The sequence below is a fragment of the Leptidea sinapis genome, chromosome 27 (assembly GCF_905404315.1).
Source record: "Leptidea sinapis chromosome 27, ilLepSina1.1, whole genome shotgun sequence".
Classification (NCBI taxonomy): domain Eukaryota; kingdom Metazoa; phylum Arthropoda; class Insecta; order Lepidoptera; family Pieridae; genus Leptidea; species Leptidea sinapis.
This window is the reverse complement of record NC_066291.1, coordinates 7,238,407-7,264,660: the sequence shown is the minus strand read 5'-3', so window position 1 is coordinate 7,264,660 and position 26,254 is coordinate 7,238,407. Positions and strand designations below refer to the sequence as shown.

General features: G+C 33.8%; 2 protein-coding genes across 4 annotated transcripts; one reads left to right on the top strand and one right to left on the bottom strand.

Moving 5' to 3' along the window:
* Positions 1-649: 649 nt before the first annotated feature.
* Positions 650-22,596, top strand: LOC126972766 (katanin p80 WD40 repeat-containing subunit B1). 3 transcript variants are annotated; one of them, XM_050819801.1, is made up of 16 exons: positions 650-894; positions 972-1,102; positions 1,179-1,512; positions 1,604-1,802; positions 3,738-3,888; positions 4,996-5,170; positions 8,271-8,348; positions 8,516-8,569; positions 9,628-9,801; positions 10,945-11,088; positions 11,257-11,359; positions 13,654-13,795; positions 14,609-14,749; positions 16,255-16,367; positions 16,448-16,522; positions 20,302-22,596. In XM_050819801.1, exons 1-16 carry the CDS (start codon positions 864-866, stop codon positions 20,555-20,557), a joined length of 2,301 nt encoding a protein of 766 aa, XP_050675758.1. In that variant the 5' UTR covers positions 650-863; the 3' UTR covers positions 20,558-22,596. The 3 variants fall into 3 exon arrangements, with proteins under 3 accessions (XP_050675758.1, XP_050675757.1, XP_050675759.1); XM_050819800.1 differs by having other exon boundaries at positions 8,271-8,405; XM_050819802.1 differs by lacking the exon at positions 10,945-11,088 and having other exon boundaries at positions 8,271-8,405.
* A 2,293-nt stretch (positions 22,597-24,889) lies between these two features.
* On the bottom strand, positions 24,890-26,034 carry LOC126972883 (M-phase phosphoprotein 6). Its single transcript, XM_050819996.1, has one exon. The coding sequence runs from the start codon at positions 25,832-25,834 to the stop codon at positions 25,436-25,438; it is 399 nt and encodes a 132-aa protein (XP_050675953.1). The 5' UTR covers positions 25,835-26,034; the 3' UTR covers positions 24,890-25,435.
* Between the last annotated feature and the right edge of the window lie 220 nt (positions 26,035-26,254).

The window sequence follows — 26,254 nt, the reverse complement described above, 5'->3', positions numbered from 1 at the left end:
ATGAGATTTTTTTTACAATTGATTAACATTTTAACAAACAAAATGGCCGTATTTATGCTCAAAGCTCTGAGGAAGTTTTTTTTCAGTATTTATGGCACAACTAGGTATAACCAAATAAGATCATGTATCTGAGCATAAATACGGTAATTTTGTTTGTTAAAATGTTAATCAATTGTAAAAAAATTTTCATCCGTAAACAATTTTTTTCTGTGACCTCCCTTTGCGTACCACGTTGAGGAAAAGGCAATGTATGAGAAAAAGATCGAGTAACTTTTCCTTCAGCTTGTCCCTTATGTTTTTGTCACTAATATTTATGCTGGGAATTGCAATGCTAGGATAACGTTTCCAACAGGATTATAAAATCTTCAAATTTTGAAGTGAAGGTGAATTTGCCAGTTCGATCGGCGACAACAAGGAGTCCATTTTCAATGAGCATACAGCGTGAACTGACGCAATCCTGGATCCTGCTGATGACAAGTTCAGTCTGGGTCATGATCTGCAATCCGCGATCTTGATTTCAAAATATATAAAAATCGCGATCTAAATCTACTGTGTACGGGCCGCCTTATAGAAGGCTAATGATCGGAGCGTGATAGCCAAATACTTCTTCATAGGAATGAAAAAAAAAAAACAAACATTTGATTGTACCATCAAGTCAATAGATAGGTATTAGATTTTTAATTTACCAATACAAATACACTGATACAACATATCATATGAATTAAATTCGGGATAAGATTAGACATCGAAAAAAAAAAATTCCTAAATTGTGATAAAGTTAAAATGCAATGAGAAATTGGATAGAAATTTCATGACTTAAATTTTTTTCTCTGATAATCAGTCTATTCACAGCAAAAAATAAAATGGAATTAATTAGGAGATCATGGAAACTGCGTATGTATATGTAATATTATAATATACCTAAACATTTTTTTAGTACTGTATTAATTTTTATAGATGGTTTTTTACAGAGGAGTTTGTTGCCCACAAGGCGAATGTTAACTGCATGGCCATTGGACATAAATCGAATCAAGTTTTGGCTACTGGGGGTGACGATAAGAAGGTCAATTTATGGGCTATTGGTAGACAAGGATGTCTAATGGTTTGTTACTTCGATAATTTTTTTATGATAGAAGAAAGCCATTCATAGAAGAACATCAAATTATATTCTCTTTCAGAGTCTAAGTGGCCATACAACTCCTGTCGAATGTGTTTGTTTTGGTCATTCTGAAGAAATAGTATGTGCAGGCTCACAAACAGGTGCCTTAAAAATATGGGACTTGGAAGCTGCAAAATTATTGAGAACATTTACTGGGCACAAAGGAGCAATAAAGTGTATGGATTTTCATCCATATGGGGATTATTTAACAACTGGGTCTTGTGACAGTAATATTAAGTTATGGGATACAAGGAAAAGAGGATGTATTGTTACATATTCTAGTCACCGTCTTGCTGTGAACAGTTTGCAATTTAGTCCTGATGGTCAATGGATAGCATCTGCTTGTGAAGATGGTAAGGATTGTTATATAAAATTAAAACATTTTTTAGGGATTAAAATACATCACACAAGGCAGTAATACCAAATGAACATTAAATGTTACAGGTTTAGTTAAAGTGTGGGATGTTAGGGTTGGTAAAGTATTACAAGAGTTTCTAGAACATACAGCAGCAGTTACTTGCGTTAAGTTTCACCCACACGAATTTTTACTTGCCAGCTGTGGAACTGATAGGACTGTTAACTTTTGGGATATGGAGAAATTTCAGCTGGTTTCTAAGTTTGAAAAAGATAACACATCAATAAGGTTTGTCAAATTATTTATTTGTACTTTTATTTTAATTGTACTTTTACTATGTATTCTGCTTTTTGAATCTAGTGTGATTTTATTTTTATTACTCATATTAAAAAAGAGTACAATGAAAACTTAAGACTAAGATGCGCCACAGAAACCTGTGTAGGTTATGCATGGTGCAAATGCATCACTTCGCTCACAATGACTGTACTTAAGAAGTATTTAAATCAATATTTTATTTTTATACATAAGAAGGTATAATATTAAATAACAAAATATGAAATAAATAAAATACCCAATAAACATAAATATTAAGAACAGTTAACACCAGCCATTACATCCCCTTTTCCTCTTAGTGTATACTGCATATTTTTAAATGCGTATTTACACGAATTTTTATTTTTGAGAATGATTGTGTATAGATCTTCAGGTAAGTTATTTAATATGTTAGGTAGCAAGTATTCCCACGTCATTTTGCAATTAAACTATTATTTGGTAGATATAATGGGAGTCCACTCCCGTATGTCCTGTAGCCTGGATTTTCTCCGTCATGCACCTTGTGTCATTCCTTCCACCTCCATCATGATGAACTATATGAGATAAGTGAGTAGACAAATGATTTTCTTTAGTGTTAATTCCGCCAATATTTGTTTTTAAACCAATTCAACATGTGTTTTGCCTCTACACGAGGCATCCTCAGGACGTGTTGTCTCTCCAAAATCTGGCACGAGACTGGACTCAGTCTAAAACACTAAAGAAAACTTAATTCATTTGTATAATTATGGATTTCCGCAAAGTAACACCTAATTCAATAAATTTTCATAAGTGAGTAGTATAGAGGACATAATTTCGTTATAATATTTCTCACGAAAAGGGAACAATAAATCATATATTAGAAAATCTTTATTTTTTCTGTTTCTCTCAATTTACATTTTATTCATGTTTTTCGTTTTTGTAAATTTTATCAACTATTGTCTTATCATTAACCCCCAAGTATCTAAATAGTTTGTTTATCTTGAATAGTGCATTGAAACTTTCTTGCTTGCTTCCTTGGAATTTTCTTTATCCAAAACCTGAACTTGATTGGCTTTCAAATTCAATTTTTTTTATTCAAAATAGGATTTAAAATCACTTATTGAACGTCAAAATCTACCACCCATTCAAAAGAGACTGCCTCAGACCTGAGAAGAATGGGCGCAAGAAAATCAGCAGGCTTTTTTTTTATATAAAATATGGATTACGATATAATATCGTACAATAAACATTTATAATTAAAGAGCCCGAGGGTGTTTGCTTTATTCCCAGTCCATGGTGTCATTAAGAAAATCGTTTATGCTATAATAACCTTTCCCACACATACGTTTTTTAACAATTCTTTTAAATTTCGTAACACATTTGTTTTGTACATTTTCTGGGATCATATTGTAGAAGCATGTACATCGCCCAACAAAAGACTTACTAACTCGACCCAACAGAGTAGTAGGCATAACAACTTTATGTTTGTTCCTCGTGTTAACATTATGAATGTCGCAGTTTCTAGATAATTCCTCAATGTGCTTATGAACATACAATTTTAATAACATCAGTACATTATGTCACAAAATTCTGCATGACAGTAGCCAGGTTATTGGCAGCTTGTACAAACTCTTCAAAACTGTTAACCACATGCACCAGTAGATTCATGACACACAATCTTGGTCCATTCCTCATTCGGTTCAGCTTCCATTTCATTATCCTCTGGTAAAAAGTACTTATTATATTCTGTGCACAAAATCCTTAATTGTATCTTGGAAAATTTCTTAATGGTAACATCACTTAACAGTTCTAACTTACTTAGGTTTGACTGTGTTTATTATAATTTTAAGCTCTGGATTTTTATAAAAAAAATATTGTGTGCTTCAATTACTGCAATACAGATTAAAGAATATATATGATTATATTTTATAGGCACATGACATTTAGTGATGATGGGGCTACACTATTGGGTTGTGGAAATGATGGAATGCATGTTATTGGTTGGGAGCCTGCCCGAGTGCTGGACACTGTTAATGGACACTGGGGTCAAATACATGACATGACAGTGGCCCAGACACAACTTGTAAGTTTTTTTTTTAATGAAAATAAGGGACAAGACAAGCAGGACGTCCAGCTGATGGTAATTGATACGCTCTGCCCATTACAATGCAGTGCCGCTCAGGATTCTTGAAAAACCCCAAAAATTCTGAGCGGCACTACAACTGCGGTCGTCACCGTGAGACAAAAGATGTTAGGTCTCATTTGCCCAGTAATTTCACTAGCTACGGCGCCCTTCAGACCGAAACACAGTAATGCTTACACATTACTGCTTCACGATAGAAATAGGCGCCGATGTGGTACCCATAATCTAGCCGGCATCCTGTGCAAAGGAGCCTCCCACTGGTGTTGCAAGCATTATGATAAGTTTATGCATGTCTAACATAAGTGTTAAATTAAAATCATAACAAAAAAATTGAGGTCACCTTTTAATGTTAGTTTTTATAATAAACATATTATTTTAAGTCAAAAATATTATAGGTATCTTACAAACAAACATGTTTATCACATTCATTTATATCTCCAGAAATATTCACATTATTATAATAAACTAGCTGACCCGGCAAACGTTGTTTTGCCATATAAAGTATAATTCACGCGATAGTTTTATAAGTAATAAAATATTGCCTATATTATAGCCTGTACATCATTTTGTTCTATTGTCAATAGTTTTTGCAGCGCACGCAAAAATAGGATTTCGATTTTACACCTTGTGTTACAAAATAGCAATTTTATTACGGATCCCTAATTTTGAAAAAAAAAAACATAGCCTATAGCCTTCCTCCATAAATGGACTACCCAACACTGAAAGAATCATTCAAAACGGACCAGTAGTACCAGAGATTAGCGCGTTCAAACAAACAAACAAACAAACACTGCAGCTTTATAATATTAGTATAGATATGCTTTCAGATTCAAGTACATTTGATTTGATACATTGTAAAGATTTTAACAAACTTTAGCATACATAAAAAGTGAATATTATATCAAACGTGTGATGTAGTATTAGATCTATTTATTTATAATAATTAATTACTTAACAAATTGAGAGAGAGAGCTCTTATAAATGTTCTACTGTCTTGTCCCGGCTATTGTTGTGATAATTTTTGTAATCAATGTGATTGGTTTGCAGATTGCTGGATCATTCCATTCTACATATGTGATATTGTCTGTGGTTGATCTCACCAAGGTGCACCCATTTGGTGGTCCACCACCTGCAATACCTCCAATTGTTAGAGATCTATCACCGTTCCAAAAGGGCCATACAGTTAGGAAAAGCTTTTCCAAAGAAAAGCCAGCAAAGGAAGGTAATTATTAATCAATCCTATTTTTACCCAACAACTATTTCTGTAGCTGCCCATTTTAAATGCTTAAAATGTTGATGAGTTTTATTAAAATGAATTAGTTTTGTAGGTAGGAAATTTCTCACAAAAGCTCTACATCTAATATGTAAATTAGCAAAACCTACTCAGATCTATCAATGTGTACATTACATTATCAATATTGTTGATAATGTAATGTATGTTCATAGGCACATAAGTGAATTTGCCAGAAACTGTCATAACCATAATGTTAACACCAGGAACAGACATAAACTGATGATGCCTACTATTCGGCTAAGTCGAGTTAGTAAGTCTTTTGTGGAGCGATGTATATGCTTTTACAACAAGATCCCAGAAAATGTTCAAAACAAAAGTATTACGTTATTCAAAAGAATTGTTAAAAAACGTTTGTGTGGTAAAGGTTACTATAACATAAATGACTTTCTTAATGATACCACAGATTGGGAATGGAGTGACCGCCCTCAGGCTATTAAATAATAAGTTTAATTGTACAATGTTACTTTTTTACTTTGTAAATGTTACTTTAATTGTAAAACATATTTTTGATAAAAAAAAGGCTGCTGAGTTTGTTGCGCCCATTCTTCTCAGGACTGAGGCATTCATTTTGGAATGGATGGTAGTTTTTTGACTTTCAATAAGTGATTTCACATCCTATTTTGAATAAAAATATTTGAATTTGAATAAGTAGTCAAATCGAATTCTTAAATGTTATAAAATAAAAATACCTACTATCTAACTTCCTAGAATAGGTGTGATCGGCAATGCATCTCTTGACAGTGCTGTGGAACAATGTCCATGCTCTCAGAAGAACATCCAAGGAGTTATTATGTACTGATGATAATTTGATATTGCCTTCATATGACATTATTTATTTTATATTTGTTTTCGTATAATTTAATGCTTGTAAAAGTTATTTACTTAATTAATATTTTCACTTGCACATAACATTTATACAAATACTAGCTGACCCGACAGACGTTGTTCTGTATATAATAAATAAAATAACATCAAGAATTATTTAGTAAAATATGCTCCCAGTAGTTATAATGCAATTGTTTTACAAACCGTGCGTCAATAAATTATCTCATAGAAAATGTGTCTTATACAAAACAAATACTGGAAATAAAAATAATTATGGCTCCCGAATTGAAATAAAAACCATCCTATCTCCCAAGTTGGACTAACTAACCTGCAATCCATGAAGTAATCCCCATTTAAATCCCTTCATTAGTTTAGGAGTCCATCGCGAACAAACAACGTGTCACGTAATAGCTGACCCAGCAATCGTTGTATTGCCGTTATTAAAATCGCGATACAAAAGTAAGTGTTGATCCTAGATGGGTGAAAATTTGACATAATCAAACAAATTTAAAAAAAATGTCAAAAAAATTAAAAAACCCTTAACCCTTCGTGTTGACCACCCTTAACATTTAGGGGGATGAAAAATAGATGTTTCTTCTTCTGATTCTCAGACCTACCCAATATGCACTCAAAATTTCATGAGAATCGGTCAAGCCGTTTCGGAGGAGTTCGGTCCCGCACACCGTGACACGAGAATTTTATATATTAGATTATGATTTCTTAACACACGGAAAAGACGTAAGACGAGGACGTGTCGCAGACAGGTCTTAGACGGGTCGTGGTTAAAGTATATGAAAGATCTGACTTGTCTTCGCGTCTATCTAGACTGCGTGTCTTTGCATTTAAGCGTCTGCTTTTGGGACAATAACGTGTCTTCTTCAGAAGACTAGGATGTTCTGGCTTTCGTTCAACTTGCTAACATTCAAAGGGATAGATGTTATTGGGTACATCCGCTATGGCGCAGCAATGAGGAACATAAAGTACCCGTCACGAGAAGCTATAAATTATGTAAACAAAAATCTTTTACTAAGTAAATATTTTATACTGCGAGATAATAATAAATTGACCATATTCAATCGACATGAAATATAGACGGGTTATATGAAAGTAACAACCTATTTAATTTAGTCGGTTCATATTTTAACGACGCAAAGCGCTATCGTTTGTGTTTCTTGGTACCGGAACGCGCCCGTCGCAGGGATTGTAAACTAACGGGACGCCATTTTGAAATAAACGCGTCATTCTAGTTTCGAATGCGTACGAGTTTGTTTCATTGCTTTGCATATATCGCTGATCTGGTTGTTATTGTTAATTTTGTTATTGTTTCGTTATCACTTTTTTATTGTTGTTACTTTAATTGTTGCGTTAATTTTATTTGTTATTACGTATAATGGAGCCAGTAGCCAGTACATCTAAGGAAATAAATTCGCCACGAAAATACGTCAAAAGGTGCGTAATACAATTTATCTAAAATATATAATAAGTAAAAAGATTCTGACACAGAAATGGAAACATCTGAATCTGACGAATAATTATTCTTAAATAATATATGTTAATTAATATTTGTTACTTAATAATTTATTAAATCTTAAACAAATTCATTTTTTTGTTGGTCCAAATGTTGTGAACTCCTGAACACTTGTTTACAAAATTTATAGCTTCTCATGACGGTTACTTTAGATTTTTTTTTTAAATAATAGAAGAGTTGCGCATTTTATAAAAATTTCAATAATTGTATAAAACACATTTATCGAGCGGGTGTCCCGTGTTCAAAAATCAAAATACAAACTACCGTCCGCGCACCCATTTCTGTCGCATTTTGTCGGCGCCTCTTATGTATGTTTTCGAATAGGGCGCAGTCGTTGAAATGTCCTGTCCGCGTCTCGCTCGCGCCCTGTCTTTTCTGTATACTTGGTGTTACGACGATTTTATACATTTTGTATGAAAGTTTACTGAAGGGGCACCGCGTCTGAGACACATCCTGGTCTTACGTCTTTTCTGTGTGTCCCACCCCTAACATGTTTTAATAAACATATCAACACTTATGTGTTTGAATATGGTATTTGATTGTAAAATCCTAATTAAACATAAAAATTAGCTTAAAATAGAAAACATTATATATTGTAATATACTGGATAGAAATATCTATAATGTAATTGGTGTATTGTTAACTTATATTATACAAATGATCGTCAAATTGCAGTATTACACAGACCAACTCCCCTTGATGAGAAAACAACAGAAGAATCAACATCTGGCACAGAGGCAGATGAGGATTCAGGTGCCGTAATATCAAATATTAATGACTACACTGAAATATTTCGCCCTTCTAGAGCATGTAAGTTAGTGTAGTTTGCTAGTACAATACTTTATATTATATAGATAGATAGAGTATCACAAACTTACATGAATGTTCAAAGTGTGACCAGTTATGTTTACCATTTACAGTACCAAGGACCCCTCCGCCTGCTAGTTTATCATCAGAAGAATATCCTGTTCCAGGTTAGTTAGGAATAAACATTCTGTTCAAATAGATAATATAATTTGTCAGTCCTTGACAGGGTGGGAACAATGCTAATAATGTCTGTTTTTGTGGCAACTATAATGAAGTTTATATAGGAGATAATTTAATTTTTATGTAGTACATATAGTACACACCTATGTAGAGTGTAGATGGAAGCTGGCCTGCAGATAAAACTGGACAAAAAGATGTATATCTGAAGGTCTCTAAATCATTAATTACCACCGACACCGTAAGGGACTTTATATCTTGGTTCCCTGGTAACAGACCAAAACGATATATTGTCAGAAATTAAAAATATGCTTTAACAGTCTTTGAGATATTTCGCTCTAAAATTCAACCCAGGCAATTAAAAAGATTAGTTTTTGCTAATAGTTTTCGAACGAAAAATATTTAGAAGCCTTTTTGGTCCCATACAGGAAGGGACCACTTGTTTGGCAAACCCGATGTCGTGGAGGACACGATGTCGTGAGGTATACATGGTAGAAAACCGTGTACGGCGATGGGTCTTAGAACCTTGGTGGCCTGCGGAATTGAAGCGTGCTTGAACTGTTGGCTGGATGACGTTGTGCGGGACCTCCAAACTTTAGGAATCACGAGATGACGATTAGCGCAGAGAAGAACTACTCTGGAAGTTCATTATTGAGAAAGCCAAACCCAATGGTCCGTAGCGCCATGAGACAATAGTATGCAAAATATTGAGAAGCATGCGAATTGTTAATATCTTTTTTTATATAAGAGGGGCCAACAGGCAAGAGACTCACGGGATGGAGAGAGGTGAGGCTTTCTTTTCTTGAAGGTCCCTATGTCGTATCTGTTCGGGAAAACCGTAGCCGGTAATTGATTCCACAAAGTGGCTGTGCGAGGCAAGAGATTTCTTGCAAAACGCGCGGTTATGGAATGCCACACGTCAGCGTGCTGCGGGTGATACTTTGCACTTAATCTCCGGTGGTGGAATTCGGCCGCTGGAATCAACCCTATCATATCTCTTTAGATCGATCTTTCCCATCAAATGTTAATACTATATTATCGCTGTCAGATATACCGGAACCGGAAAGTAGTTCAGTGAGTCCTGTGAGCACGTCGCTCCGAGATCTGGTACTGGAGGAGCCGGCGCGGCCTCCGCCGCAACCCTCGCCGCCGCAGCGACAACGACCCGACACCTACTCCCGGATACCGACGCCCAACGAAAAGAAGCCCGACGTTTATAGTAGTAAGTGAAAGTGCTGAAACTATATAATAATATTAACATTTAATATCTTACGAAATGCTTTGTAAAATTAAAGGGTGCTTTATTAAAAATGTTTCAACATTATTATTGTTAGAAATGTTATACACGTGACATGGCAATAAATGTTTTAAATTGTTATCAATTAAATTAAATTATTTAGTTAAGGAGCTCCAGTAGCACATTCCACAGTTTGTCCCATTGTACGCAGTCAAAGGCCTTTGTGTGGTCGATAAAGTATAGGATGACAGGACAGTAAATAACTAATAGATATTATTATTTATAAATAATAATAGATCAATATAATTATAAAATTTATTTTTAAAATTAGTCAATTTAACTCTCTTTGATTCTTTCTTATTCCTTCGACGTTCTTTGTTGTACATATATATAATATATGCGAGCGATGACAGTAGTATACTCATGGTCAAATTAGCGGAACACAAGAAAAAGGGTTTGATTTTTCTTGTTGTAATTATTGTATGTACTGGCCACAAACATAAATCCTATAGAAAATTTAGTTTTAGAATGTTTCTTTCTTTTTATTTTGTTTTTATCTTATTTTGGTTGATTTTCTTAATTGATCAATAAATTTCTCGACCTTTGTAATTTGTAATATTAATAAACTTAATTGCCACAAATTTCTATAATATTTTGTTTTATATACACTTTCTAAGTTTTGTCACCAGACTGTGATATAATTATTAAAAGCAAAGATTCTTTATGTGCGGGTGAAATATGTGTTCATCAAAATCGATGTATGTATGTTTTTTGTGATTAATGTATGTTACAATTCTTTGCCGCAGAGCAAAACTTGACATTATTAATTATATAAGGGTCGTGATGGCCTCAATATTAATATAACATCAGTATTTATATTATATAAACAAGGCTAATGTTAATGACACGAAGGTAATAAATAATAATTAATTAATTATGAGAGATCTATTGGTAGTAGTTATGCTTAAAAAACTAATAAATTTCTTGTTAGGTTTTGTCCAAACGGCTAATGAAAGGTCTCTGCTCTTTCACTCGCCTCGCCACACGTACCTACTCTTTCTCTTTCGTCGTTCCTCGTAAATCTTCCTCGCGCACGCACACCTTAACATGTTAACATCTGGTTGGCAGGGGTGATAGACAGCAAAAAAGATGCTTCACTAACACCGGGAGTGGCAGCCTCGACGGTAAACGACTACACGCTGAACTCTGTGACGACTCCCACATTAAACAGACACAATTCATGCAAAGAAACTAAGTCTACTACTGGACTCTGTGGGTAGTTCAAAAAAAAAATATTTTGAGCTTTGTAAATTGATGCATGTTTAGTTAAAAATATGGTCAACAATTAAGAAACAGTGATTGCATGATTTATAAAATAGCTATTTTTAATAGGTCCACCCGATCTACAAGTTAATAAAGGTTGTATGATTTTATTAACAGCTGGTACCAATTTAAGGACGAGCAATAGTGAAATGTCGTTGGCGCCGCCGTCGCTCGGACCACGTTCTCTGTCCTTCACGAGAGCTGCTAGTCGCAATTCCAGGTGATTTGTAAATTATGTCTTATGCCCCCATTTTTATTTGATATTAAACTTTTTTTTAAGGAAATATCCCAGAAGGGACTGGCTGTGGGGTTCACGCCCACATATCGCCGGCTATATTTCGAGGCCCCACGTAAATTGCGTTTCACAGGAACATTACTAGAAGCGGTGCTGGTACTGTGGACTTTTTCACAGAAAACTCCTATTACACTGCACAACATGGGGATCGAATCCCAGATCTGAAACACATTCTACCAGTTCTTTGTACAACATTCCAGCATTTTTGTATTTCCTTTTAACAGTAGAACGCTTTTTAATGCCCTGTACAAAACTTGACAATTCTTGGAGAGCAGTTTGACTTCTTTCCTACCTTGAAGTTGCACCATCGCAATAACCGCCAAAATCTCCACCTCAACTCAATAACTGGTTCTTAAGGATTTTTATTGTATGCACAACAAGTCGTGGAACAAAATACCCTCCATGGTGTTGTCAGATGGAAAATACAAGGCTACATAAACAGGCGCAATGTTTTCCGATATTTGGGTGTAAGCTGAAAATGGGTTCTTATTATTAGCGCATCGCACACCAGTTAGGTCTAGTGGTGGGGATGTTATTTCTTGAGACTTAATTTTTCATTATTAAAAACGGATCCGCTTTTGAATGAAATTATTATATTTTAGTGTGTATTTCGCCTTTTACAATATACCTACGACATATACACCACTAAAACTACGAAATATTTTATCGCTTAAACAAAATGTCACCTGTAAAAACATGTGTAACACGATATTGGAAATTGTGTTGGTCAAAAGTATGCCCAACAACAGTGGCGGATTTATAGATTTGCCGCCCGTAGGCTATTCAATTTTTGCCGCCTCTAAATTTTGATATCTTAGTCCACAATCTATTTCTATCAATAAAATTCCAACTTTATAATTTGTGGTCCATCATCCTCGTGGCATCAACTTTTCCCATATAGTTATTATTATTGAGAACTATGGTACCGTGTTAGATCCTTGATTATTTTTACAGCAAATAATTATGAAAAAACATTATTTTAAGGAAAAATATCTCAATCATATACCACTTTTAAAGTACGATGTACATGAATATTATTTAAGAAGCAACTTATCCGAAAGAAAAATGATCGCTGAGCTTATAAAAATAATTTTTTCGGTTATGACTAATTATTTTTTATTTAAAAGGAAATAATTTTAATGCTATATCGTATGGATTTTGGATGATCGTGTTCACAGTAAACACGATAACTTTCGAAAATATAATTTTTTCACTTCATTTTTTTTTAATATACTTATTTAACTATAGAGAAGCCGTTGAATAAAAAATTGCAGCTGAGTATTGTTTTTTCTTATTATAATTAATTCATTCCGATTGGCATTTTCTGAAAAAGTTGGCTTTGCGAAAAAGTTATCAAATCTACTGATGTTAACATTTAATTTAAATAATTCGTGTACAACATGAGCTTTTAAGGCCTGCTCATTTGGATTTTCCAAACTTTCTTACTACAAATAAAATAATTAACTGTTAAAATGTATCAATGAGCAGATTCTCTCACTTCATATTTTGTGGAGGGAATTTTTTTATTGTCAAGTCACAGTCGTTCAACTATCAGTTATTCGATTAATATGATCTCTATAAGATATTGAACTAGTTTTTTATTTAATAAAAATTAGTCAATTGTAGTAAGTATTTCTTACGCATAAAAAAATTACTTTCTGAAATTGAATTTGACAAGTTGCAAACTTGCTGCAGCCATCATTATTAGACCATCGATATTATATCAAAATTGAATTGGGTAAGCAGATCTCATAATTATTAGGTACACGGAGAAAAAATTATAGCAGTTATCAGTGTAAAATATATGTAAAAATTACTAAATTTCGATTATAATATCGAATCGCTATCGAATATTGCGATATTCTAAAAGTTCATAATCATTAATGTATAATTAGTGAAGCGTTTAGGAATTGTTCATGCAGAGATGTTGAAATATTTGTTAATTAGCACTGTATATGAGAATATTTCGATTTATGTTAAATATTTTAATTTCTCTCCAATTTTTGGAATTCGTATTATGTGTGTATAATATTTTTTTTTTTAAATTTGTAAACTGAAATAAAAAATTTATGAACTAAATTTGCCGCCCTAGGCTCCAGCCTACTCAGCCTGCTGGTAAATCCGCCACTGCCCAACAACTTTCCTGAATGACCTGGATCATTGTTTTCATTGAATTCAAATTAAAATAGCTGTTGTGCCAAATATTTTTTTCTGTTAAGCACGCGGTTGGAAGGGATGTGTCGGGAGCCCGCGGTCAACAACAGAAGTGTGGACACGACTGAGGACCGCAGCCCCGAGCCTGCGTTCGTTCCCTTTGCTATAGACAAACCGGTCGGCTTGGATCTAGAAGAGTTCGTGCCTGTAAGCTATTGTTGTAGGCTAATATTTTTTTTTATATAAATTATTATTATCTATATATATCAAAATGAATTACTGTTCGTTAGTCTCGCTAAAACTCGAGAACGGCCGGACCTATTTGGCTAATTTTGGTCTTGAATTATTTGTGGAAGTCCAGAGAAGGTTTTAAGGGTGAATAAATAGGAAAATGCTGGTAAATTAAATAAAAACAACAAATTTGTTTTTCCTTTGACGTGTCCATACATAATTTCTATGAGAGAGTTTATTGACGCACGGTTTGACAGTTCTGCTGTGACACAATTTCATTAATACAGCAGGGTGCATATTTTACGAAGTAATTTCTTTTATTATTTACAAATTCAAATAAAAACATTATTTTATTTATTATATTCAGAACAACATCTGTTGGGTCAGCTAGTATATTATAAAATAATTAATAAACTTTCCTCTTTAAATCATTTATTTGAATCCATACATGATGTATAAATTTGCATTAAATAAAAAAATTGTTTTAAAGTTATAAGTTATAACTGTCAAACTCCTGTTCCTTTGCGTTTCGAGTAAGTGCTCTTCCAACTGAGCTAACCGTTTGAGTGACGTATCGTCATAAAATCATGTATGCTTTGTTCAACTCTCAGGTTATGGCTATTATATTTTGTGTATCTATCCTAGAAGTGGGGGTTATCAATTTAAAAAAAAACAAATTGTTTAGAGCATTCATTTTTTCACTGAATCTAACGCCATCTGTATACTGGTTAAAGTAACAAGAGTTTGAACTATGTTCTAAGTTACCATGGCATGATGTGTTTGTTTCAGCGCGGCGTGACGGCTTGCGGGGTCAGGCGAGGGGTCCGCGGTGGCGGAGCGGAGCTGAGCGAGCAGGAGGTGCTGGGCGTGATGATGAGGGGCCACGACTCCATGATGGCGGTGCTGTGTGCCCGGCAGAGGGCTCTGCAGGTACGGCCTCCTTACAATAGCTCAGTTACAGTCCTTGGCGGTCCTCCACAGTGCGGTTTTCAAGGAGCTTTCTCCCTCGTACTACAAAGCTGTGGAATGAGCTTCCTTGTGCGGTGTTTCCGGGACGATACGACATGGGTACCTTCAAAAAAAGCGCGTACACCTTCCTTAAAGGCCGGCAACGCTCCTGTGATTCCTCTGGTGTTGCAAGAGAATGTGGGCGGCGGTGATCACTTAACACCAGGTGACCCGTACGCTCGTTTGTCCTCCTAGTCACTTTTTCTTCCTGGATATTATGGCATCATGTTCATTTGCAAATACATGTACCTTATATACTTAGAAATCGCTAATCGATCACTTTCTACTCCAAGCTAAAAGTAACAATATCTGACATATTTGGATGGGCGGAAATATTATAGTCCGTAGATCGGCTATTCAATAGGGCCAAAGTAGGATATGGTCAAAATATCAAGCTCGACTCGCCAGTTTGTGAATGATCGGGAACTCGCATGGAAACTACAAGCGAACTCCCTTTGATGCGTGACCGACAATCTTACAAGTCACCGATCGATTTAGTCTACGATCACAACGTTCATTATATAGACGACTAGCTTTTACCTGCGACTTCGTCCGCGCGGAATAGTTACTTTGGGGATTTTTATTTTATTTTTAAATAACGTATATATTGTTAGTAGAGTAATACTTGAAACTATGTTAGTAAAATTAAAACTATGTTAGTAAAATTATTAAAACATTTTAACATTATATTTCATTTAAATTAATACATAAATCTGCGTTGTATATGAAACCAGTGTCTCAGAACAGCACATTCGGCTTAATTACCTATAACCATCAGGATATTGTTAGTAATCGCACGAACCCTACGCATCAGTGAGTCTGTCCGTTTGCGTCATCCACAAACATACCTGAAGGGCTACAGTACCGCGGGAGCCCTGCCAACATCCTGGCATTATTATAATGCACTCGGAGAGCATTATATTCGCCGCGTATATCCAACCCACAGAGCACAGGTATTTAAGGACTGACAAAACGCGATTTTTTGGGAAACTTTTCAAATAATACAAATACAAACTGCTCTTTCCGCTGCTGGCAGCACTCTTCTATGATACAACGCATATCACTTGTCATTGTGGACAGTCTCTTTAATAGTATTTCCCTGTTAACTTTAATCTCCTATTTCATCCCCATGTAGGTATATAAAGGCTCTAGTCTATCTCTGTACTAAATTTTATCAAATTCGGTTCGGTGGTTTGGCGTGAAAATCAAACTTTCATTCACATTAATTATAATATTAGTAGGTTCGAAGACTTCAAGCTAGTTACCCCTACACACGATCGTACTAGCATGTAGTCTTCTATAGAGCTGGTGGGTCGAGCGGAATTGAATAGTAGATGGTAGGGGTTTTGTTAAGTTGCACGATAACTATCATAAAAAAGTAAGCAAAAAAAAACTATTCTTTAATGATTACTTTAATATTTTTACAGATTTTACATTCAGTACGAGTTAACAAGGGCCTGAAATCAGCGTTAGAATCTGTGATCGCATTGGAAGATACATCTGTTATATTGGATGTGTTGAATGTTATGGCCCACAAACCGTAAGTATTTATTTGACTTGGGAAATAGCTCAGAAATAGGTACAAACTACTCATTAATGACCATTATGTATTTATTGCAGATCCCTTTGGAATTTGGATGTCTGTCTCTTGATGCTACCTAAGATCAACGAGTTACTGCAAAGCAAATACGAGTCGTAAGTGTTGTTAAAACGTTTTTGTAAACGGGATTGTATTTAGTTCTAAAATATTAATATTCTCAACATTGGGAATATAAACTCTTTGCTTCCCTTCTATACCTAGTTAAGCATTTCTAAAAAAAAAGACATAGTGTAGTATAATATGATGCCTACTACTCGGCTAAGTCGAGTTAGTAAGTCTTTTGTGGGGCGATGTATATGCTTTTACAACAAGATCCCAGAAAATGTTCAAAACAAAAGTATAACGTTATTTAAAAGAATTGTTAAAAAAACGTTTGTGTGGTAAAGGTACTATAACATAAATGACTTTCTTAATGATGCCACAGATTGGGAATGAAGTGACCGCCCTCAGGCTATTAAATAATAAGTTTAATTGTGCAATATTACTTTGTTAACATATTTATTCGATGAAAAAAAGCCCGCTGAGTTTGTTGCGCCCATTCTTCTCAGGTCTGAGGCATTCATTTTTGGAATGGGTGGTAGTTTTTTGACTTTCAATAAGTGATGTCACATCCTATTTTGAATAAAAATATTTGAATTGAATTTGAATAATTGATACTGTTGTATCAAATTATACAATGAATAAATACGAGAACATTAGAAACCGTGAAATTTAAAATGATGACATTGACTGTTTGACGTTTGAGTGTGTTTGTTGCATCATTTTACATATTATATTGTAATTGAAATGATTTGTAAATCGATGTAAATGTAAATCTTGATATAAAAGAGTGGCAATGAGTTTCTTGCTACTTCTTCTCATTAGCTCAACCGTTTACGAAGTAGCGGTAGATTCAATAAGAAATTTTTTTTTGACATTCATAAGTGTCATTTCTGTGACCTAGGTGAATAAACTGATTTTGATTTGATTTGATGTGAGTTACGAAATCTCTGTATACTCGTCTGACAGGCGGGCGTGATTGTATGTACATCGACATGTTGTATATCTAAAAAATTAAACCTTACAGCTGTAACATAAGGTTCAATTCACAAAGCTTTCTTATAAATCAACAAGCAAACTTCTTTCTAAATATACGATAATCTATGACTCGCATTCACAATTAGAATAAGTGATAAAAAAATATTTACCAAGAATACGAAATTAGAAGAAGTATGATTTTCACTATAGGATGAGCGCTAGCGATTCTGGTTCGGCCCTAATAAACACAACTAGAAGTGTATGTTTATTACTGCCCATACTTTTTTATTGTTTTTCCGTTATCTTTAGTATATTCGATAGTTGATTATACCTAAACCACGTGCCTGGCGAATTTATATTAATTATTTTGTTTTTAATCTTTAATTTTATTAGTTGAATTCAAATATCAGTTTTTAATTCTGTACTAGTTAACAAACTGGCTGTAATTTTTTTTTAAATAATAAAATATAATGATCGAAGCGTGATACTATTATCACACGAGGCGAATTACACAACAGTTGCATAAATAAGTATTATCTACACCCATGCTTTAAATCCTCTATTAAAGATTCTGAAACAGTTAGCTTATTACCAACATTAAAACACCCAATGTCGTAATAACCATTACATCACCCAAACGAGTGTTGTAATGTTGTATTGAATTTCATAATAACACTCCTTGGTTTTTTTTCGATCCCTTCATGCGCAAAGAGTTTCAATTCAGCCACATTCTTATTACTCGATGCGTGGTATCTGTATGAATTTCAAAAAAAGAACATTTTCGTTTATGCGCGTTCCACACCACCAGAACGTCGGTCGCGCGCCGTAAAAAAAGTAGTTTATTCGAATCCCCACCATTTTTCTTCGATATTTTTATTGTTTTGTTTACAAAAAATGAGCGATTCATTTTAAACGATGAATATTCGAGTGAATTTTAATTATTTCACTATACAAAATACTATAACTACTATTAAAATATACTATTAAATTAAATTACAATTAAATATATTATTAAATATAATTATAATATTAAATATAATATTAAATTAAAGTACAATTAAATATACTATTAAAAATACTATTAACTACTATTAAAATAAATAATTGATACATTAATACTTAGTTTATTTGTATATAATCAGTAATGAATGATATTAGGCTAGTACTAGGACTGGTGTTTTATGTTTTTATATTAGCAGTAAGCTGACTGTTCCAGAATCTTTTAGAGGATTCATATTCTGGGTGTAGATAAAGTCTTGTATGCAACTGTTGGTAATTAGTTATTAAAACACTCATGTGATACTATTATCACACTCTGCTTCGCCTCGTATGATAAACCCACGTTCGTGTTTTAATTCCCCTTATTACACAACAGTTGCGTAAATAGCCGGGTCCTCCACCGAGCGCACACGCTCGCGCGGCAGCCTCGGTAGTTTGCCTAGAAACACCGAGGCGAACCTCGCGAGCCATAATTCCTCGACATCCAAAATGGACAGTTGTATAATTCCTGCTGCGACTTTCATAGTAGTTTTTCATTATTGTTTACGAAAAAGGAATATATAATTGAATCAGATGAATTGATTGCTCTTGAGTGTTCATAATGATAAAACTTTTCGTAACAAACACCAACAAGTCTGTAGAATAGCCTCGCGAGCCGTAACGACCGTCCACATCGAACGCACAGCGCCCACTGAGTAGGGGTGAGACGTATTTATCGTCACAGGTATTTGTAACAGATATTAAAATATCACCGGCTGTCACTGTGACAAGATATCAAAAATAACAGTGACAAGTATTAGGAGAATTTTATAACAACTAGTATTTAGTAACGACTGTTATTTGAGTAACAACTGTTACTGAACAAGTATTTGATAACAACTAGTATTTTAGTAACGACTGATATTTGAGTAACAACTGTTACTGAACAAGTATTTAATAACAACTAGTATTTTAGTAACAACAGATATTTAAGTAATAGCTGTTACTGGAAAAATGATTAGGAGTATTTTGTTACAGCTATAATTGTGTGTTTTGTAGGTATGTACACTATAATTGTATGATACATCACTTTAATACATTTACTATTATTTAGATGAGGTAGGTAATTAAGATATCGAAGTAAATTTCAAATAGAAGACCCTGGTTTTATTTCCATTATGTATCTACCTACCTAAAAATTTTTGTTTTTGATATCATTTTTCGTATTCGAGTTTATTCACGGTTATATTGTGCCTACGAGCAGGAAAATACGGCTCACCTCTTCGTAAGAAAACCTATATTGGTAATTTGATAGTACCTACTGAATAATATATTTTTATGATGTTTATTTCTACTTTATTCTTGAATTATTTGTATGATAAGGGCACATTTTAATTATGTACTAGGTTAGTATCACCTTTTAAGCATAGGTAGTATTGAATCATAATGAATACGAAAGTATAATGATTATTTTTATTACATCAAAACTATAAAAATAATTAATAGGTCTGTACAGTTTTACCACAAGAGAAAGTACTATGTAATACGTATAGATGGCGCTAACAAGTAACTTAAAACAACGAAAAATATACGCCTCACTACAGTAGCTAGTATATTATCACAGATAGTATTAAAATAACAGTTAGTATTTTGTAACAGGTATTTGTCACTGTTACTTTTGAGTCACAGTCACCGTCATACCTAGTATTGCATTTTGCCTAGTACGTCTCATCTCTACCACTGAGGCATCTTTGAGCGCGTCCCGTTCACCGATAACAATCGGCTCAACCTCGAGGCACGTCTACACAGACCGAGCATTTGGCTCGCGACGCTGCCCGGTGGAGACCCGGCTAATGAGTATTGTGTTCCGTGCGGCCAGGTACATGCAGTGCGGCTGCAACGCCCTGCGGCTCATCGTGCGCAACTTCTCGTCGGTGGTGCGCGCCAACGTGGGCGCTCCCGTGCGCACCCTGGGCGTGGACATCCCTCGCGAGGAGCGCTACGCCAAGTGCGCGCAGATCCACCGCCTGCTGCTCGACATCCGGGCCTTCCTGCTCAAGAGGCAGACGCTGCAGGGCCGTCTGGGCGCCGCCTTCCGCGACCTGCACACTCTGATGCAACAGGGACTCGACTAGATTGGTGATTTACAGTATCCCGACCATTGTACGAGGGCTTGTTTTTATTTTTAACCGACTTCAAAAGGAGGAGGTTCTCAATTCGTCGGTATTTTTTTATGTTTGTTACCTGGAAACTTTTGATTGGGCGAACCGATTTTGATAATTCTTGTTACGATTATTGTTATTTTTGGAGTCGGTGTCCTTCCGCCGCGACCCGCTCTCGCCTCTTCATGACTCAAGCACATCAATTAGCTGTCGCCATATCACAAAAATTAAATTGACATTGGTACACAATAAAAAATTCAAAAAATAACAATAATCGTAACTAGAATTAGATTAATTAAATAGATTGTATAAAAATACGCAATTGTTTTTATACTTTTTAGTGCATATTATATGTATTATTTTGGAAAAGTGTTTTTGAAGTCTGTTGTTTTTTTGTTAAGAATTTTTGATTTTTAGTGAATTTGAAGTAGACTAACCAACAATTTGTCTAAATATGTGTAGATATACGATATCTTTCAAAGCAGCAATGATAAATCTAAAAATAAATGTAAATTTATCATTCACGTACATATAGCAAATTTAAGACTTATGGTTTTCTCATCGATGCTATTGTCAGATCTGGACCAAATTACAATGGGACCACACGAAAAGCACCATCTTTCAAATAAAAAAAAAGAATTATCAAAATCAGTTCAAGTTATGAGATAACAAACATAAAAAAAGAACATACCAACGAATTGAGAACCTCCTCCTTTTTTAAAGTCAGTTAAAAAGTCAAGGTACAAAAAAAAATAAAAAAACGCCCATAAGTATTTGTAGCTGCGTGTCAGTTTTCTCATTTCTTATTCCGCGTTGGTCTCGCCACAGTAACCGTCTTTGATCTGACATCTCTGGTGACAGCCAGGTTAACTGCCCGCGTCTAATTTATTTGCCATCTGAACTTTATTTACTCCTTTAATTCCATTCCATCCTTTCTCTGCAAAATAAAGCATTTATTATTTTATTAAGTTTGAAGATTATGCATAAAATAAATTAACTTTCTTGAGTCGCCTTGTGTCTGTTTCATGTGCTTTGAAATAAATTTTGTTAAAGATTTTAAATATATATTTTTAGCTACACCATACTTTGCTTTGGCCAAAAACAAAAATACGGTGTTATTACAAAAAAATTAAATACATGTTGAACTCTTGTTTTAAAACAGTTCTATTACAAATCCGGATCTTTCTGTTGTTTAACGTCAATCTTTACACTTCGCTTAAATAGTAAGACACTGTTTAACAAAACACGTGCCTAAGCGATAAAGCTAACAATCTTTATCATAATTTTAACAATATCAATATTTTTTCCGATCATTCTTTGAAAAGCAAACTTTCAGAGCAAATTAAGACTATCAAGCAGCTCTTTTACAAGACTTTATAATCTCATACAAAAAACCTAAAGTTAGTTTTAATGACACAAAAGTTAGAAGCTCATATTGTAGTTTCCGGGAGATCATTAGCGAGATAATATTTTTAGTATTTGACATTGTACAGTCATTAACAATGACTGTGTTGTAAATAATAGTATATATTGAATTAATTGTGATTAACCATTACATTATATTAATTTTAAATTATGTTGTATTGTATAAATTTATGTGTCACTAATCACTGCCATTTATAATTTAGAATATTATGATGTAAATTCATTACTGTTCTCAGAATGCGAAAAAATAGTTAATTAGGAGTAATAATAGATATATATTAAATCAATTGTGTCTTTTTAAATGCTGAAACATGTTTTCACAAGTTAACATATTATAAGAGATTAAGACAATATATTTAAAGCAGCTATTTATAGATGTTGAGTATTTTTAAGGTTTTATAATTGATAATATTGTAGTTACACTTGATCAGTATTGGCCTACCACTGATACTAACTCATGTAGAACTAATTCATTAATCGAAATTAATTTATTAAATTTTTATTCCTATATTTAAGAAAATTTGTATCTTTTAATGGATGATCTCTAATAATAATAATAATGATTTTCGTGAACACATATATATAAATAGTTTTATTGCTTCCTGAATTACAACAAATTTTATAATAATTAGGACGCCTCTCATTGTGTATATTAAATGCCTACGGTATGTTAAATGCCAGCAAAAACATAACTTGTAAAAAAACCAAGTCTCGCAGTCGCAACTCAGTTCATCTACCGCATATAGTTAAGTCAGTTAGTCTCCTTCCTACTTAAGGGTCCTTCTGTCTTAAGTTATAACGTAATTAGCTCACCCAACAACATCTTACTGTGACAATATAAAATTGAAAATATAGACTTGGCCACGGCTCTGCGCTGCCCTCAGTTTTACAGTAATGGTAGCACAAATAAGGCAACCTTATCGCTAATCAAGAGCTTGTTAAATTAGATATATTTTTTGATCAAGTACCTTGTCTCATTGAATTTATGATTTTATGCTATTCATTTAATTTACCATGTTTGTTAGAGTTTTGATTGACCCTTGATGATAAATGCCATAAACGGGGGTTATTGTTTGTATTCTAGCCGGGTTTAAACAAGCGTATTGCAAGCACTTTTTTTTCAAAATTTTCCTTTTTTCAGTACCTACCTATAATAATATAGACTACTTACTTATCTTCCAGCTTGAGTTAAATATGTCCTGTGTAATATTCAGAGAACAGAAAAAAAAGTGCAAAGTAGGAGCAGAGTGCTGTTTTTTTTTTTCAGTTCACTCAATAGTTTTTATTTTGGTCACACTTACACTGAGCCATATTGATTGTCTGGTGAAATTCCGTAATTTTTCGTATATTTGATATTTTAGTGTGTAGGTATGATAGAAGGAATAATCATTTCATATTTAGATGTTTCCAAGTTATGAAATCACTGATAATTTAATGTAAATCTATCTTTAATCCTTCGAAAATTTCATTGGGAATGTTTCCGTCACATTGGTTTTAAAGTGATGATAATTGACGCATGTTATTATTTGTAACATAATGTCAATAGAAAATAATTTTAAATGGTAAAAAAAATTTAGAATGTGAGAATTTTTTCCTTCAACGAAATAATTATCGCTAATTCGGAGTTCAAACCTAGATGCTACTCAACCCATACATTATTGAATACCTCGTTAGATTAATTATTCTGTGCTGAATATTGAGATCGACCGAACAAGTCATTCCGAATCATTGTCATAGAGTTTTTTCCGAGCCTTTGCCAAAAGCGTAATAGCCTAATTAATAAACTGTTAATTACTCAACCCCGGACCTTATCTGTGTGGCAGCGGGCATCAATCACGCTATGTAACGCTTTTTTAACACTTTCCGTGACTTTCCTGTTTAGTTAGCAGCTTAGACGTATAAAACACATAAGTACCCACGTTGTGATAATGCAATCCAAAAATTTGCAACAACTTTCCTTTTGATATTTCCTTTACATGTGCTGTGTGAACTTGTTACACTCCAAACTTCATAGTTGACCAGCTTTTTAAAATATTACGCCTAATATTTTGATCAACAATCGCGTTTGTATTTTTTAAGTCGAATTTGGTCAAACTCCTCGCACATTCTTGCAGAGGAATTACAAAAGAGTTGCCGAAATTTTACGAAGGTGGGATTCGTTATATTGAAGGTACCCATGATTATACGTGTCCATCAGATGGCAACAAGTTATATGAAAACTGCACTAAGGAGAAATGCCACATATCTGGATAAGTATGTAGTTAGAATGTTATTGTGCGACCTTTTCATGAGAGGACTTTATAAAAATCCCAAGTTTCCTCCGGCACTGTTACTAAATGCGTTTTTTATGACAGTAAGGACGAGACAAGGAGGATATTGAGCTGATGATAATTGATACACCCAGCCCATTACATTGCTGTGCCACTCAGGATTCTTGAAAACCCCAAAATTCTGAGTGGCACTATTGCACTTATCTGCTTGAGACATAAGATGTTAATTAAGTCTAATTTGCCCAGTAATTTCACTAGCTATGTCACCCTTCAGATAGAAACACAATAATGCTTCATGTCAGAAAAGGTGTCATTTTGGTACCCATAATCTAGCCGGCATTCTGTGCAAAGGAGTCTCCCACTGTCAATACTGATATAGTAACTCCCACTGTCAATACTGATATAGCCGGCATTCTGTGCAAAGGAGTCTCCCACTGTCAATACTGATATAGTAACTACCAGACATTTTATTATTTAAATTACCAAGTTCTAACATGATTAAAATGTAAGTCTATATTGGACGTAACTTCCAGGTTGTGACTGGATATGCACGTCAAAAGTGTTTGCTGACATTTTGCTTTGAAAAAGGGGTTAATTTATAACTCAATAAAAATATACATAACTTTAATAGACATTCGGTGTTTATACAAACATTATTTAAAAAATGCACATTATGTACAAGACATTTGATATTATACAATATCATAACAAACTTTTATAAAGTGTTTACACTTACACTTTAATCAATACTCAAATTAAAATGTATAATGTTGACAAACATCTCTATTTCATTCAGAATTTATATTTTCACAATATGTCAAAATAAATTAATGTTTTCTGTAGCTTGCTTATTAGTATGGTTAGGATATTTTTTTACATTTTGTTAATAAACATGTCCATAAACTTCTCATTCATTAGCCAAGGAAACAATGATAACTCTAGAGATTCTAGAATCTACATAATATTGTCATAGGTCATATAATAACAAAGACTACACTTTTCATATATCTTTAAAAGTAAGTAAATACCTAAAGTACATACCTAACATGAAGGTATATTTTTAAATAAAATAGGTGTAATAAGAAGTATTCTTATTGCATCATATGATGTGAGAGAATTACCTATTACTAGTACATTTTATATTTAATTGTGGTCCTTAATATTTTTTCCTTTTAACATTAGCACTTTTACTCGGACTAGAACGTCTCTTTCTTTGAAATTGTCCCATTTTTTTCGCTAAAACTTCATCTGAAACATCTTTTTGCATATCACCATTGTTCACTTCTACTTTATCTAACTCCATAAGTCTTTCAATCTCAGGGTTCACACCATTAAACGATAACCTGCCTTCAATTAAATCTGCACAATAAATGAAACTTGATTCTGAAATGAAATTACCAGAAGCCTGCCTCATCTCATCTGTGATCACATCAGCATATAAATCATGATGTCCTTCAATATTGTCTAACTCTTTCTCTAGCCTATCTTTGGTCTTCTTCATAAATTTCATGTCTAAAACTGACTTTGGTAGGCTGAGTTTCTTTCTGTTTTCCATTATGGAATGAATGTGCTTCACTGAAATTTCTTTTACACAATAATTGAATGTATGGATTATTGATCCAGTTGCTTGCAAAGACACTCACTCTCTTCATTTATGAATATGAAACAAGGATCATTTCAATTAAAATGATTAATAAAAAATAAAAAAAATATGCATGTACCTCTAGGTATACATAGAAATTATATTAAATTTGAATTTAAGACCACATGGCAGTGACAGTTAAATATCAATATTAATTTGACATTGACAGTTAACATCATAGTTAATAAATTATACATAGATTATGTAATTGCTACATACCTGAAACCGATCGAGTACCTATATAGTTATGAGTTTGAGCAAAAGATGTCTTTATAATTTTTCTTCAACTTGTCCTTTATTATCTTCCATTATCCTTTAATCCTTATAATATAT